General features: G+C 41.7%; 2 protein-coding genes across 2 annotated transcripts in view; both read left to right on the forward strand.

Moving 5' to 3' along the window:
* Nucleotides 1-3,599: 3,599 nt before the first annotated feature.
* thap1 (THAP domain containing, apoptosis associated protein 1) lies at nt 3,600-5,775 on the forward strand. Its single transcript, XM_080530356.1, has 3 exons — nt 3,600-3,699; nt 4,638-4,833; nt 5,022-5,775. Exons 1-3 carry the CDS (start codon nt 3,629-3,631, stop codon nt 5,490-5,492), a joined length of 738 nt encoding a protein of 245 aa, XP_080386482.1. The 5' UTR covers nt 3,600-3,628; the 3' UTR covers nt 5,493-5,775.
* A 1,883-nt stretch (nt 5,776-7,658) lies between these two features.
* LOC308156687 (MOB kinase activator 3B) overlaps nt 7,659-17,678 on the forward strand; it is a 28,977-nt gene continuing 18,957 nt past the window's right edge. Inside the window, exons 1-2 of the mRNA XM_080530089.1 lie at nt 7,659-7,749; nt 16,096-16,711. Coding sequence (XP_080386215.1) covers nt 16,294-16,711 — 418 coding nt within the window. The 5' untranslated portion in view covers nt 7,659-7,749; nt 16,096-16,293. The remainder of the gene's footprint in view (nt 7,750-16,095; nt 16,712-17,678) is intronic.

Below are 17,678 nucleotides of genomic sequence, written 5' to 3' on the forward strand. Positions count from 1 at the left end.
TTTTTAAAACCCATGCCAGCCACAATGCACAGCCTGGAGCATGAATGCGCAAAATAAGCATAAATGTGTGGGAAATGCTAATTATTGCATCTCTTGTATGTTTAGATTTGTGACGCTCACTTTGTTTTTCTACCTCTAGTGAGTTTATACCACAGTGTACATGGATTAGAGGTCAATGAAGCTTGCTACAATGGGCGGTACAAATACAGTAAGAGGCCAAACATGTTGCCATGTTTCTCTGGTCAAAAACATCGAGAAAGGGACTCCTACCAAATTGCCAGCCTGAACAAGGAGTTTCAATAAGGTAATCATGGTAGGATTATAGGCTAGAATAGATCATTATTACTGTGCTTCACTGTATTGTGTTCGCCATTTGAACCTGTTTTAGTGTTTATCGTATTAGCTATAGTACAACAAAAACAGTATTTATCATTAGAAACTACACAAAAACTGATCTGCCTATTTCTATTATGATCTTGGAGTTACGCAAAACAGGAAAAACCAGCATATATTTTTGGGAAATGCTCATTGAGCAACAAACCACAAAAGCATTAATTCCTCTCAGTCAGACTTCACACACCCAAAAAATATAGTGATTATGGGAGTGGGCGTTTGTTCTGTCAGATGCTCGCCTTGATAAGACCTGCAACAATCCAGGAAAGCGGATCTTCTCCCTGGCCACAAGCCATTCTATCAAATAGTTGTGGCAAACCTTATTCCTTTGTCAAATGGTTCACACCCCGGGCGTGGTGAAACACACTTAGGCCTACCTACAGTTAAGCTGCTATTTTAGAGAAAAAAAGAAAAAAGCTGCTATTTTAGTCTGCAAGGCAGCAGCTTGCCTGCCGTTTTCAAGCAATCAGGCTCGCTCCTGGAGAAATGCACTGGGAAAAAACATCAGTCTGTCTCCCTCAAACCAACCACACGCACACTACAAACCAACCACACGCACACTACAACAATAATCTATATTATATGACTACTTGCACACGACTTGATTACTTGTGCGCTACCTGACTACTTGTACTGTATTATATTGCATTAAATCCTATTGTACTTTGCATTTTGCACTATTGAATCCACTGTAGAACGACTGGTTAGTACCATCACTTCATTACTTATTATTACTTATTTTACTTTACATTATTATTGTGATTATTGTGTTATTGTGATTTTGTATCTCTACATCTTGATGGTGCAATGCCAATGTTGAGGACCAAAGCCAAAGAATGTTTGCTCTTGTGTACTTTTTTTTATATTGAGCAATTCTGATCTGATTCTGATCTGATTCAAAATACTTAGCTACATTTTGAATGCTTGTTCTCTACAATAATGTTTTTCTTTTAATTGTTGTATTTGTGGAACAACTGCATTTCCTTACTTATCTGTTCTAGCAGTGAACACATCTTGACCATGTCAATGAGGAATTTGTCATTTTTAAGAGGTTACTCTCTGACCAGTATTTTTTAAGAAGTGCAGAGAGTTTGATGACAGTTTTTGTAACACAACACCAACACAAGTAATTATGGGACTGGTTTCTGACAGTAATGAGGGCTGCTTGAAGGTGTTATCTCTGGTAATTCCGGGTGTAGGTGGGTATTACAGTAATTACATGTCAATAGAGACATGCAAATTAATGTGTGGAAAACAGAAATAGCCTTGGTAAGCAGTTAAGCTTCTCTGTCCCTCTAGGTAATTTGAAATTCCACAGATTTGGGCCTTTTAAGTATTTATAGTTGAGATTAGAATGTTTCCTCGTAAAAGCAATCTTATGTTCAAGAACGGAACTTTGTGGTGGGAAATGTGCACCTATGACAACTGTTTTTACCTGTTTTGACCCTGCTGCTTAGCGTGTACCTGACCTATACATTCTTTCAGGGCTCACCAAGTGAAACATTTTTGCGATTATTGTCATGATCTGGTCACTAACAAACATATAGAAAGGTGCCACTGCCCTTGTGTCCTGAACAATGCACATTAGTGCTCCAGGGCACTGCACTATGGTACTTTCACCCTGAACTCTGACCTCTCTGTGTGCCTGTGTGTACTCAGGCTATGTCTCTGTATTTGTGTGTGTGTGTGTGTGTGTGTGCGTGTGTGTGTGTGTGTGTGTGTGTGTGTGTGTGTGTGTGTGTGTGTCTCAGAGGGGTAGCTATGCAAAAAATATTAACATTTCTCTTTAATGATGAATAATAAAAAAACTACTTTTAAAATGATAGACAAGGAGAGATGTAACAACTGATACTTAACAATTCTTCCAGTAAACTTTACTCCAGATGTGCATTTTACATAACAGTATAATACCACCCCCTAGTGGATGTATGTGGCAGCACCAGTAGGAAAAATGTGGAATGCCATTAATCATTTTCAAGCTGTGGATGTCTGATTTTCTTTCAACACATTTTCCTGAGAGGTTATGGTGATCAATATCAACCAAATTAAATCTTGACCTTACAAAAAAAAGATCTGGCAATCCCATCCATCTGTTATGCTTGATAATAAACTCATTTGTAAAATCTGGAATATCTTAAGCACTCTTACAATGAAATATAATGCACAAGTGTCTTCCTGAAAGAGTAGATGAAAAAAAAGAGAAATGAAATAGTGGTACCTGTGTCTGTTTGCAAGAGAGCAGTTCCTTAAAATCCCACTGAATGTGTTTGAGGTTAAACCAATAGCTCTAAATGTATTGTGTTAACGTTACATCAACACAAATCTATGTAACAGGTATGCACAGCTCTATGGCGCAGTTCAAATATTTACTTCCATCATCCCCCCCAAAAACTTGATCCAACAGCACTAGATGAGCGAAAGCAAGGGTTTCAAATCAGCTCTCTCAGACCAGTGACAGGAGGAAGGAAGGTGTCAATATGTGATATAGAAATATATCATGTTGTAAACCACACTTCCTGTGTAACACTCCCCAACCGTTCCTGTTTACAGAAGTACTTACAACTTTTGTGGCAGAGAACATAACTCTGCAAAGAAGGCTACATCATGGCCTACATACTGTACTGACATTGTTACTAGTGCATGATGACCCACCAGGCCCAGACATCTCTGGTCGCTTTATCAATAACATAACTGAAATTAGTGAAAGCAACAACTGATTTTATTCCTAAATGTGTCATGATCTGGATTTTGTAATACATTACTGGTTTAGCCCCCTAAGTTTTAAATTAGGTTTTTATCCCTGAGGGCATTAATTACGTGTTATTGTTAAGACATTCACATAAACGACTTCAGTGCAAAAACATTATTATTTTAAAACTATACCGCAAATATACAAAATATCATACCTTGTCAATCACGTGCTATCATTTTTTTTTTTTTTTTGCTCAGTTGTATCTTTGCGAATCAGAGAGAGAGAGAGAGAGAGAGAGAGAGAGAGAGAGAGAGAGAGAGAGAGAGAGAGAGAGAGAGAGAGAGAGAGAGAGAGAGAGAAAATCTTTGCGAATCAAAGTTGAGGACACGTGTCACGTGATCATGATTGTGAAGCCAATTCGGCCATTGTGGAAACTGGAAAAGAGAACCTCGCCAAGAAAGGACAAACAAGCGTGCAAACAAGAAAAGGAGCACACCTCAACTGTCAAAATACCGTCTTCTGCAACTCGGGGGGATTGTAGCGATGGTGCAGTCGTGCTCTGCCTATGGATGTAAAAACAGATATCATAAAGATAAAAACATTTCATTTCACAAGTAAGTTCAACTCCGATACGAGCCACGCACTGGGTCCACTCTCTCTGTCAGAACTGAAGTAGTAATGTCAGCTAGCTAACACCATCACGCTGCTATCTCGTCTACAGATAAGAGAGCTATGCTGCTTGCCAAAGCTTTCAATGGCACTGTTGTTTTTCGAAAGCGTGATGGTTTTTCACCACCTGGATTATTCTATCGAAGCTGCCTAATATGTTTTGTGATTGTCATCTTGTGGAGAGGGCAGCCTTTGACTCTGTAGCTAAGCTCGGTAGTTTATCATCACATCGACATGTTGCCGTTGGTAGCAGCAGCCGCCTCTTTGATGTCACTCAGATGTAACACGTGAGTTTAGAATTAGAAGGTTCTATCTCCATTTTTGGTCGAAATTGAGTTTTTTTTACATAATCTGATCCATTAGGTGTTTATTAATGCCTGTGTGGTGTTTCTTTTTTGACATTTTTGAGTTAGTAATTCATAAAATACAAAGGTTCCATCTCACCAAACATAATGGAATGTAAAAACTTTGACGCTCAATATCTCTGAACTACCCTAAACGGAGATTATAATTCTAAGCTCACGAACAGTTGAAATACTTAAATTCGTCTTCTCAGTTAGCCTCCTCTTTCACAACACGTATTCACACTGTTCAGACTTGAGTTGATATTCATTGTCTCAACTGTTTAACAAACCTGCTATCTGCAGCAACACTAACACATTGCTCCCTCCCTATCATTACATAGGTTGAACTCTTTATGGCGACACATACTGGCACATAAACAGCAACACCTCCATAGCAATTCGGGAAATAGATTGCATTTCAACTTCTCTCCTGTATTTGCCTGAGGTGGACATGGAACTGACCAGTTGTAATAATTGTATCAGTGACCTAGTCATTTTAGAAGTGAATATTATATGACGCTTTTTCCCTCCTGTTGTAGGTTCCCATTAGCACGTCCAGACGTGTGTGGGAAATGGGTCACAGCAATGAGGAGAAACAACTTCAAGCCGACAAAATACAGCAATATCTGCTCTCAACACTTCACGAAAGACTGCTTCAAAAGAGAATGCAATAACAGAGTACTGAAGGAAAATGCAGTACCTTCACTCTTCTGCTTCAGTAAATTACAGATCAAGGTAACAGATTTGTCAATTGCTAACCCCCCAATTGTGTTTCAGTCTCTTTTTCCATCTTACCAAGCAAGCAAGCCCGCCATTCATGCATGACCCCAAGGTTGAGGTGCTGTCTATCAATAAACAAGACACCGGTTGTACCGAAGGGGCAGTTTTACAATGACACATCCTGTCCCTTCATTCTCTTATAGGCAGAATCCTTGGAGGACCCGTTTCCACCGGAGATGGACTTCCCTTTGACGCTCCCTCTCTCAGACTCGGAGGAGACGACGACACAGGTGCATGCACACATTGCACAGGTGTTGCAGGTGTCACAGGTGTTGCAGCCGGAGCCGGCGCATGCTGCTGTGGTCCCTCTGGTGGAGAGCCTAGAGCTTCCCCCTAGTATGTCCATCTCCTGCGACCACAACTACACGGTGGAGGACACAGTCCAGCAGAAGAAGCGCATCGAACAGCTTGAGGAACAGTTGGACAAACTGAGGAAGAAGCTAAAAACAGTGCAGCAGAAGTGTCGGCGCCAAGAGCGCCAGCTGAAGAGGTTTAAAGCCATTGGGGAGTTTCAGAGAGCTAACAAGGACCCGTCACTGGGGGAGGGCTACGTGATCTTGCCTAAACAACTCTATGATGTCCTCAAAGGGATCGACCCCATAGATGGCTTGTGATCAGGACCTACTTGAATAGACCAGTTCCATATTCCTCCTCCAGTCGTGTTTGATTTTCTTCAGGGTTTTTTTGTTTTTCACAACCAGTCAAGATTTCAAGACGGTCGGTCCCTCTGCAATGACGCTGAACTTGATCTCAAAAGGTTGTTTCTTTTCAAGTTCACTGGTTTTAGTGAGGCGAAGACTGTAGTACTTCATTGTTTAGTTGTTATTGCACAACTTGTATTTGGGTAAGTTGAGAGGCTAAAATGTCAGGTTTGCAATTGGATTGCACTTTCTGTTTTGTTTCGACACTACTCTCTAACTCATCCTGCACATTTAGATGATGTCTACTCAGGATGGTAATAGACCTTACACTTTTTATGAAAGTGTTTGTCAACCTGTTCCTGCACTACTACAGTACCATTTTACCCTCTAAAGCCCAATTTATACTTCTGCGTCGAATTTACGCGCGGCTACGCCATAGCCTACGCAAGGGCTCTCCCAATTTATAGTTCTGCGTTGGTCGGTCTGCGTCGCGTTGGTCGTGTGTACTGTGCCGCGTAGTTACATTTTTGGAGAGGTGCGCGTGAGCCTACGGCGTAGATTTTTAAGCAGAAGTATAAATTGGGCTTAAGTGTGTTTTGGTAACACTTTATAATAATTTGCCGCTATACCTGTGTTATAACACTGTAACTATTCTATTAATAACATGGTATTAACATGTTACAGGAATTTTCCTTAAAGAAACATGTTACATGTTAATACAGTGTTATGAGAGCACGAGTAGTGTCACTGCACAGATATCGGGGCAACCATGTTAAGTGTTACCATATTTTGCCTCTGAGGTAGTCCTTAGACTAAAGGTGCCCAATTTCACATATCATACAACCGTTGGTTGATTTTTGCTATGTTTTCCTCTACAACACAGTGCAATAGTATTTGAACATTTGGGTGAAATCTGTGGGGGGGGAAATATTTTGTTCAGCATTTTACTTCTATTACTGTTGGTGGTTTACTCAAGTCTCTTACTGTACTACTGTAAGACATTTATTTGCACAAATTTCAAACTCCCCCCCCCCCCCCCCCCCCACTCACACACTTTTGATACTATGAGCAAGTTGAGCAAGAGAACTGCATCACTCTGACATATTGTTGATGGGTAACTATCTTTATACTCAATGATGAGTGGAATGACTTACCTTATACCTTATTTATCTTGTTGACAAAAAGAAAAATGTCAAAGGACTGTTGGACTATGATATCAATCATATTAAAAGCCATATTCTCACAAAGGGAAATAGACCTTGATTTAAGAGATGCTTTTGTGTGAACGTAGTTGCCTTATGTTGCTGTAATGCAATCAGAAAAAGGATTGATTGTTAAATTAACCAGTTTTATTCCCATTGTTTCATTGTTTTTTTTCCATTGTTGATGAATGAGCATGTTTTCCTACAGTATTTCAATCTGTTGTCATCCTATAGTTTGATAACTAGATGGCGCCATTCTCGCGTTTTAACTGTGCATTGGTCACATTGTCAAATTCCCAATTGCAATTGTTTATTGTCTTGACGACTCCCGATAAAGATAAAAAGTACATTTTATGATTCTCAAATTGTGTGTTCTGTTCACAGTTGGGTGATTTCTAAACTATGAAGCCATTCAAGGAATCAGAGAAGCCTTGGCTTGGGTCTTGGGAGAGTTTGCACTTTTGGGGACTGATGGCTATGCTATCGGTTGCATTGTACAAGGCAAACTCAATCAAGTGAAGCTCTTAAGTGTTTCAAATAATATTGTTGTTTTTTGTTTAAATAGGTATGTAGAGCATAAACACACCTATTAATACCTATTATGTCCAATGTGGAAAACAGATTATAATGCACCTTCCATACATTACCACGAGATGACGCTGTTCTGTAGAATACGCACAGTATTTTATATCCAAGATTCTTGGGAGATATTTGATACCGTCATTATTACCGGCTATGATGAGTCTTTTGAACTTTATCTTTTCACCTTATTTGTACCAACCTATAGACATGTAGAGAGAAATGTGACTTGAAACTCGTTGCTTGTCCTGTCTTGTATTTTGCAAACCCACATCGATTGCAGCCGCTCACTCGGTATGGGCGTTTCTATTGGCTCATAAGTCTGCTTTGGGCTTTCCCCCTGTGAAGACTGCGCTGAGCGGGACACGGGGATTTAATGTGCATGGGAATTCTGCTCGAACGAAGGCGAGAAAGTACACAGTTGTGGATGTATTTGACGGATTATTGAGGTAAGCACGATTAACATTCAAATAGTAGACAATCAAATGAAGTTTCTCATGTTTTATGGATCTCCAACAGTTCATCAATGAAACTATTGCTCTTCATGACTTAGAACTTACTCGTCACTCAAGCATGCTGTTACTTTGTTGCTGTCTTGAATGTAGAAATGTTCACCTTTCAAGAAGGTAAAACAATTGTTTTTGCGATTGGGCTTTATAACCTCGATTTTATTTGTTTACTTGTTTGCCTGTCCTCTCACTTTCAACACAACTTATAAGAAGCAATTATTGAATAATTATCTTCATTTTTTGCTTTGACATGAACGATATCTACCTCAACCTATATATTAATATATATAAATATATTCCATTTAGAACCATGTCCACAGAAGGTTCTGTATTTGCATGTCACCGATAAGAGTTGTTTAAAGAGAACACCTATAACAGGGATAAGGTAAACAACCCGGTTTATTGGTTAAACCTTTGTTTTTCTAAAACAAATATGTGCCAGTGAACTCTTGCCTAGTTCGTTGTTGGTAAATCATTCATTATGTGTCGTAACTGAAATGGCTCAAAGTTAAAGTGATACATTTGAGTGACATCATTCATTTATCGAACGGAATATAATAATTGAATGACTACGATCAGGCATAGCCTTAGGACCGGGTCAGTGACGTTATGGTTGGATTGCATGCAGTGGCTTTAACTTGAAAGCCTAGCTCAGTTTTTGTTGATTTGACCTCATGCATTCCCCAAGACGAACAGACTGGTCAAGATTGTACAGCACTTTGCTGATATTGTACAGCACGTTGAGCTGCATTGTAATGTATGAAAGGTGCTATACAAATAAAGCTTATTATTATTATTATTATTATTATTATTATTATTATCATAAGATAGATAGATATACTGATCCCTGAGGGGAAATTAATACGTTACAGCAACTCACTTAAGAAACAACAACCAAATAAAGTGATAATAGAAAAAACTAGACATCTGAAAACATTAAGTAACAACAGTCTAGTGTGGTTTAGCAACCCCCAGCCTGACTGATCACCCTGATCAAGCCAGCCAGAGGAGGAGTTGTACAGTCTTATTGTGGCAGGCAGAAGATCCTCCTATAGCTCTCCTTACTGCAATGTGGTTATAGTAGTCTGTTGCTAAAGGAGCTTTTCTACTCTGCCACAGTGCCCCCCCCCCCAGCATACCACTGTGTACAGCACAGCGCCAGCCACCACTGCTGGTTACTCTGTATGTGTGTTTGCTTAGTAACCCGTGTTTCCCTCTGCTAGCTGTCATTGGTTATACTGCTGGCTAGATCTGAAGGTCTCATTATGTAATACCAACCCCTCTACTGCCATGGGTGGCCATTATCCCTTTCGTTACACTATGCCGGCTACTTGTTATAGAAAAGGCTAGTTCTTACTCTAACTGCAGTAGGGCTTCTGATGACAATTCCAGAAATCCATATTTACAACTTGTTACCATGGATATTTAAAACTTGCTCTGATCTGTTGAGATAATAATGTGTGGGCCATGTTCCCTCCTACTATGCCCCTGATGGCTTGTATGAGTGGATGACTCCTCATAGGCCCTCATAGGCTTCTCAATTGTTATTGAAACTTGATTTCTCGCTTCTCAGCGTCTTTGAGCCTCGGAAAAGCGCTATATAAATGTAATGAATTATTATTATTATTATTATTATTACTTCTCAAAAAGCTTCTGCTTAAAATTGACATAAGTAATGTGTTGGGGCTGATCTGCTTGATCCAGGCCCATTGCCGTAGTAGACTGAAGACCCATCTCTTCAGGCTGCATCTTGACTGTCCCTCCTAAAGACATATTCACCCCCACTACCCCCCTGTACAGTTTCTCTATTGTGAATAATAAACATTTAAAAAGTAATGCCCCCCCCCCTGGTCCTAGCATAGATTTGTTTTCCTCATGATGAGTGATGTATAGATGATTCACTTACTTTAGACAAATGTACTTGTAAATCACTTTGGATAAAGACGTCTGCTACAGTAAATGTCAAATGTAAATATTAATTAAAAATTGAGAAAGGGTCATAGTCCTCTACACATGCTCTATGGGGGGGGGGGGCGGCTGTCTCTCTCATGCATCCCTCCATAATGTCTCTTTCTCTCCTTGACCTCATATGCCAATCAAAGAGTTCTCAATAGTGGCAGGGGAACTCCTAACACTAGCATTATGATGCTTTTCAGTGGTCTAGTTTTTACCCTCTCTTAAAAGAGGATCTAGTTTTCAGTCTTTCTAGAAACACAAGCCACATGTTAGACCATTCCCGGGGTTACACAGTAAACCCCTAGCAGACGAAAGAACCCAGAGCATTTTATGGAACTCACCTAAGATCTTATGCATTTCCTCATGGCCAATCATGCGTGGGAAACACCTAGACGGAAAACACCCAACAACTCGTGAGCTTAGAATTATACGGTTCTATCTCCGTTTAGGGCAGTTCAGAGATATTGAGCGTCAAAGTGTTTACATTCCATTATGTTTTGTGAGATAGGACCTTTGTATTTTATTAATTACTAACTCAAAAATGTCAACATTTAAAAAATAATACCACACAGGCATTAATAAACACCTAATGGATCAGATAATGTAAAAAACTCAATTTTGACAAAAATGGAGCTAGAACCTTATAATTCTAACGTCACGAACTGGCATTCTCCTTTATATACCTATGTCCTTCATGAACGATTGATGCTCTCTCATGGCTGAACATTCAATACACACACAATCAGTGAAAGTTTAATGTAGACCACCAAGACATGAAATGCTAAGTCTATTTCACGTGTGACATAATGCTTACTCCTCCAAAAGAAGCCAATACCCACTGTTTACACTGGGAATCCAGTTGGATTCTATTGAGTTTATCATTGAACCATTGAGTTTAACATTCCGATTTGTAGAACTGACTGATGAAGTGAGTCAAATGACGATCTCTAGCATTTATGAATCACATTCTTATTGCAGGTTATTCTGTGTGAGAGGTTGTGTGTGTTCAAGGTCTCAGAGGAAAGGAATGTGTTACTGCGGTTTCAGAACTATTTGCAAAGCACAGACTACAAGGTTAAACATTGACCGGACTGAACATGGGCTTGTGGGAACTGAGTTTCAAGCTAACTGTTATCATATATTGTGGTGTATGATGAGTAACTGTTACCTGTTACTGTAACTGTGAGTTTTACGGTCTCTTGAGGCCAGGACCACCGGGACCCAGCTGAGACTACAGTCAGCAGAGAGATCACTAGAGATGATGGTGGTGGATCGTTCAACAATGAAAGCATGTTGGTGACATTTACAATGTGATGGAGCACTTTCTTCTTTAAAACACCTTATTCCATTACCATAGGCCCTATGAAGGCCCTCAGACCTTCTCAATCAGTAGTGGTTAGAGGTGATCCACACCACAGTGAAGTGAGGGAACGGCTTCTGAAGACCAGAATATAATGACATTATGATCCTGAAGTGCGATGAAATGATAAGCGGGGACTGGTGCTCATGAGAGCAGTTCCTGAATCACACTTCGTAAACTCCAGTGGATATACTGCAGTCACATTAGAGAGTGATTGTCTCCTGGTCTGACACTCAGCTCCACCTCTGCTCCAGAGATCCCATCCTGACTGGAGGAAGTAGCACACGAGAAGGCAGTCAGCGTGATGGTAAAAAAATGTCTGAAAGAAACAGGGTCTTTCATTTCCATTTGTATGGTGGCGAGTACGCAGTCAACCATATAAGGATGTACAACACACCAGTGAGAAATTCACACGCATAAAAGAAAAAGAAAAAGAAAAAAGTAACTAGCCCTTGAAAGACTGAAGCTCTCAGAACATGGACAAGTGGAGTTGTTTCCACAGCTACTTAGAATTATGCGACCCACACAGGACTCCTCCAGGACCTTTATAACCATGAATTGAACCATGTTCTTTCAACTTTGATTCATACTTGTTTACATTTAGACTAGAGGCTTATCTTCTCTGTCTAACGACTTTGCGGCAGTTACATCTGTGTTACATCTCTGAGTGTTACCATCTTCACACCTCCAGAAAACAGACCAGCTTGGTTGGAACTTGTCGACCTGTTCTTTGTCCCATCTTGGTTAGCTCAAGCAGACATGTCTCTCACACTCTGTGTTGTCATGACCAGCCTACTGGTACGGATCGGGGCCCCCCCAAGGGCACAGCCCTGGAATGTTTATAGCTGCTCTTAACAGCCACTGAAAGGACAGCAGTTGGTGGTCCTTTAAATACACAGGACTGGATGTAAAGGAAGGACTGACCAGACCAGAGAGAATGACCTGCCCCCCGAGCCTTCAAATGATGAAGTAGTAGATAGTAGTAGATAGTATGCTAGCCTCTAGTGTTCTGTATAATGCTCTTTAATCATATTTGCATTGCAAATGCAGTCTCGCACAACTCTACTACAGACAGACCTTGTTTGTCGTAAAGGAATTGTGAGAAAAATAATTGACAATCAATTATGAAATTCTTCCGTCCTCAACCTAATTTGAATTAGAGATCAGATGTTGGGGGTCTTGATGTCAATAGCAAAACGTGTGTTTGATCCCGTTCCTCATTCCATTTCGTGCATTACAATGAGCCATTCCTCTGATTCCTACTCTACCAGCCTCCCCTGGTGGTATGTTCTTAATTGTTGCTCTGATATGGCTGGGAATGCAGCACACTAGGGGCTGAGGCAGCAATTTCGATTGAGTGGAATGTATGACACCAGTGTATTAAACAGCTACAGATGAAGATCACATTATTATATGAGCTGGAGCATCGACAGAGCCAGGCCTGTAGCCGATTAGACAGCGAGTGATCAGCACTCTCTCTGCCCCACTCCCTCCCTCCCAGACTCTTTCCTATTTTTCTATTTGCAATTTCATGGCATTCTTGTTAATGAACCATGTTGCAAGTATTATTCAAGAGTTTTAAACATGGGATGTCTATTGGAAGTCGGTGACAGGAGAGTGTTAGTAGTGGTGAAATATGAATAAGGATACAGTCCTTTTTCCCACGTATATAATTTAGTAGCCTAGGTCTTCAACATTACTGAAAATACATGTTTGAGGGAGACTGTGCCTGTAATCTCTAATTGTAAGTCACTTTGGATAAAAGCATCTGCAAAATGGTAAAAAAAAAAAAAAAAAAATCAGGGAGCAGTTGACTGAGCACACTCAAATGACAAATGTTTCACCAAAAATGATGCGTCACCTGTGTGCTATTTATTAGATTGTGTTAAATGGACTGCACTTAGCACCTTTATCCAAAGCGCTTTATAATGGCCTCTCATTCACCCATTCACACCCATTCACACACCAATGGTGGCAAGCTACCATGCAAGGTGCCAGCCCTCTCATTGGGAGCATTTTGGGGTTCAGTGTCTTGCCCAAGGACACCTCGACATGAGGAGCCGGGGAATCGTACCGCTGACCTTGCGATCGTTAGACGCCGGCTCTACCTCCTGAGCCGCAGCCGCCTGTGTGTTCTCTCTGTGAGTCTACTGTTGGTCTCCATTTTACATATCTGATCCACCCTTGTGTTCTTGTTCTATTTAAATACTACCGTAATACTGTACAGGGAATATGCTCTCTGTGGGAATATAAGTCCTGTAAGGACAGGATGCCTCTTCAAACCCGTAAGCATCCCTACCAAGCTCATGAATCATTCAAAAGACCACGCCACAGAAAGTACTCAAATCCATGAGCATAAACGTTTCTTTTAAAAACAAATCCACACATTCTTTGCTGCACCTCTGGATTACTGTGTGTGACTCACTTCCTTTCCTGCCTGTCATGGTTCTATATTCAATCAGTCAGCATGGTTAGCCCTCGGGCAAGGTTTACAGGGAACGACGGGTCTTGAGTGTCAAGAGTAGCATAGATGTTAGCCCTGTCTAGACTACATTACCAGGGCGTTGAGACTAATTATGGTGGCTAGCCACATGGGCTACATAGGTAAGTGTCCTCTGCTTTTTGCCTCCTATGCAATCATTTGAGTAATACCAATAATTCCCCTGGTTGGTCTCATGGGAGGCAGGTTGCTCTGTTTAGAGGGCTTGTTTTAGATCAAGCGTGATACAGGAGAAGCTAAACTGGCAGGTCAACATTTGTGATGTGAGATAACGTGAACTCAAGAGAAGCGTCATTTTGTCTGTTCTTCAGGTTAATCTGTTAGATAGCATTCTGGCTCGACAAGTGATACCATGGCGTGGCTCCTTCAACCAAGACAGAAGGCTTTGGAAATGTTGTTTTTCAAGTTGCTTAAACCTTAGAAGTCTTGGAGTCCCAAGATGGTCTAATCTGCAGATCTTGCTTTGTTGGGTTAGGGTTAGGTGTTACAGTGTTCAAACTCTTCACTCAGAGGCCAAGGACCTCTTCTTGTAAAGGATTTTAACAATGTTAGTGACATAACTTATACATAGTGTAAATGTAACGATATACAGTATGTTAAGTATGTTAAGTTTTATGTATTTATTATATTTACTTTTGTATTGAAATGTAATTTGTGGTGCTAACGTCCCATAACTCAGCATTAACTGTTGTGCTCAGTGTGTGTGTGTGTGTGTGTGTGTGTGTGTGTGTGTGTGTATATTTGTGCATGTGTGTGTGTGTAGTCCAATAGACAAATGGAAAAGCAAATGGAAAAACCTATACAGACAGGGGGTGTCCTGGGGATGGATCTGGAGCATGGGCCAGACTGATTAGATAGCAATTAGGGGGAAGTGAACCCAACAACCTGGCAGGCAGGTTCAGATCTGGTCAGGCAACATATTTGGCCTGAAGGGGCCCCTTTTATGTTGTATCTATCCTCACCCGACCAACTCAAGGCTGCTTTCTGTTTTCTGTGTTCCTAGCTAGACTCAAAACAAGGAAATGTACTGCGCACATCCCACTGGTTCAGGTGCTAGATAATATAATCATGGGGTTCACAGTCTAACTGTGATAAGATCCCGCTGTAATTTCTTGAGATACACAAACAAACAGCATTTCAATGCCCCATTGGGATCTTCTTTTGGAGTCCTACCAGAGTTGTGGATGTCTGTGTGTGTCTATGTTTCATAATGCAGCATTCTGTGTTCCCATTTTAATTAAGTATGTGATCCACGATAGTACACACACTGCTCAAGCTTGTAGCTTTGAATATAATGGAAAATCAGAGCATATGATGCTGCTTCTAGAAGAATTTGCTACAATACTTTAACTGAAATACAATAATAGTATCAACCGATTTTCCTCTGATTATCCTCTTTCTTTCCAATGTCTTACAATGCCATGCTAGTAAAGGGTTACATTCCTCTTGACACACACAGAATGTTGTTCACTTTAATCAGGGTGTTTCAGAGAAAATGTAATCCATTTGAGAAAGTGTCTAAAATGCCATTGAGATGATGTCCACATAACTCCAATCATGTCCTATTAACTACAAGGTGTGAATGATGTGATCTGTATGATATCATAATAATCAGATTACACTCCTGTTAGACCAAATTGAACTCGATACAGTCCTAGAAGTTGTGTCTTTACTGGAGGAATGTGGGGTTTTTGTATTGTTTGCTTAAGGAGGACAAGATCAAATTCAAATTCTGGATCAATTTACTTTGCATCTGAATTACAAAGGAGGGTTATTTGAACACCACATTTTGGGGAATGTTGTTTTAGTCCTTGTTACAATGTTACAGAGAACACACAGATACAAAATATACAATACAATAGTAACAGTTTATACAAACACCTCAATGAACAGACACAGCACTACCCAATTCTCCATAACCAAGTCACCTCACCAAACATTTGAAATGATCCATCAGGTTTCAGGTGTTATCCTTTCTCTGACCGAGCGTGGGTGTGAATGTGGTGTTGACAGGGCTCTGTGGTGAGAACAGCCTCTCTTTACACTGACATCATCACAGAGTCATCCATTGTGCTGGGGTTTGTGGTAGGACAAGTGGCAACAAGATCTGGACACAGATATCAATCAAGAGAAAGCCTAGATTTACCACTTGCGCACAATGCATTTCTGTCGAGAGAGAATGATTGGCATCATAGAACTACATTCCACACAGTGATATATAGTTGTATCGAAAATGATGATTAAAAATCATAGGGACGTCCCCACTCTCACATTTCACAACTTTCCTGTCGTAACCTGAAATGAACAGCAGCGTAACGTGAGATTCAGCTTGCGAGGAAACTCCCCTGTTGAAACTCCCTCCTCACTTCCTCTTTCCATTTATTCAGAATGAGGATTATATAAATTGGCTATCTGGGGATTCCTGTTACCACATCATCCTGAAAGTTGTTTTGGTTTTGATTGTCCATAGGTGGAGGTGTCCTGATGTTCTCCGTCTCTCCAGTGAATAGACAGTGGCCCTAACCCGCCTCCTCCTCCCAGAGCGACTATTGGTACCAGCTTCTCCTCCCCGGGGTCGCCTCCACGGCCGGCTTCCAAACCTCAGCTGTTCCCCAGCTCTCCCTCCCGCTTCATCCCCCTGACCCCTGCGGTCCCCGTCCCCGTCAACATGTCCATCGCCCTGAAGCAAGTCTTCAACAAGGACAAGACCTTCCGGCCCAAGCGCAAGTTCGAGCCGGGGACGCAGCGCTTCGAGCTGCACAAGAAGGCCCAGGCCTCGCTCAACTCGGGCGTGGACCTGCGGGCGGCCGTGCAGCTGCCGCACGGCGAAGACCTCAGCGACTGGGTGGCGGTGCACGTGGTGGACTTCTTCAACCGCATCAACCTCATCTACGGCACGGTGTGCGAGTACTGCACGGAGAAGACCTGTCCGGTCATGTCCGGAGGCCCCAGGTACGAGTACCGCTGGCAGGACGACCACAAGTACAAGAAGCCCACCGCCCTCCCGGCGCCGAAGTACATGAGTCTGCTGATGGACTGGATCGAGGTCCAGATCAACAATGAGGACATCTTCCCCACCAGCATAGGTGAGTAGACTGGAACAAAACATGACAAAACATTGCTGTGACGGTGACACATAATACATATGTTGTTCCAAGATATACTAGACATAACAGTGGAGGCTGCTGGAGGTAGAGCAAGAGCCTGTCCTCCGATTTCTGCCTCCAGCAGCCTCCCCTGGTACAGTATGTACAGTATGTCTTGGAACAGGATACATATTATCTATAGTCTGGCACATACGTCTATGTTAACATGTGCCGTAACCATACATGCTTTGTTACATAGCATTAGATTAGTACCCTCCTGGGTAGTGCCCTTGGGCAAACAGAACCTCAACCCTTTGAATTCCGGCATTCCATTCTAGAACTCAAGAGCCCTTTGAACACCGCTTTTGCTTTCATCCTGACATGAAAACACAGGTGAGGCTGGAAGAATGGGTTAATTGGATATCACAGCCGAGGTTTGACCTTGCATCTGTTAAACCCGCTAGGAACGGTGTGGGTTACTGCAGAAAGTCTGCCACTGATAAAAGACACGGAAGCAACCTGAAAATGTCAGGAAAATTCTCGTCGGTAAAAAGCTGAAGCCTTTAACCGAAGGCCTGCGAAACGCTGTTACATCAGCCGAGGTCACAAGATCACAAATCCGCTCGTTGTTTACTCGAGCGCAAGAGATCCTCACCATTTAAAAAGCTGCTTATGCGCCCATACCGTACACCGCAGTAGCGTGCTGCTAGCTTAGTGTCTCTTTTATGGGTGAAAACGTGCAAACGTCTTGGCCTTGGGTCACTGCTATGCTGGGTGGAGAGATGGGTATCGATGACCTGGAAACAGTATCACCTCCAGCCCTGTTAATAATGCAGAGACATCGGATCTCCCTAAACCCTGTTCTGCTCCCACCACCACCACCATGCCTGGATGAAACCATACCCAACCAGCCTTTGTTCCCCCCCACCTCTGCCCACCCCCCCACCCCGGGCGGCCTCTGGAAGCA

This window comes from Nansenia antarctica (genome assembly GCF_963989245.1).
Source record: "Nansenia antarctica genome assembly, chromosome: 4".
NCBI lineage: Eukaryota > Metazoa > Chordata > Actinopteri > Argentiniformes > Microstomatidae > Nansenia > Nansenia antarctica.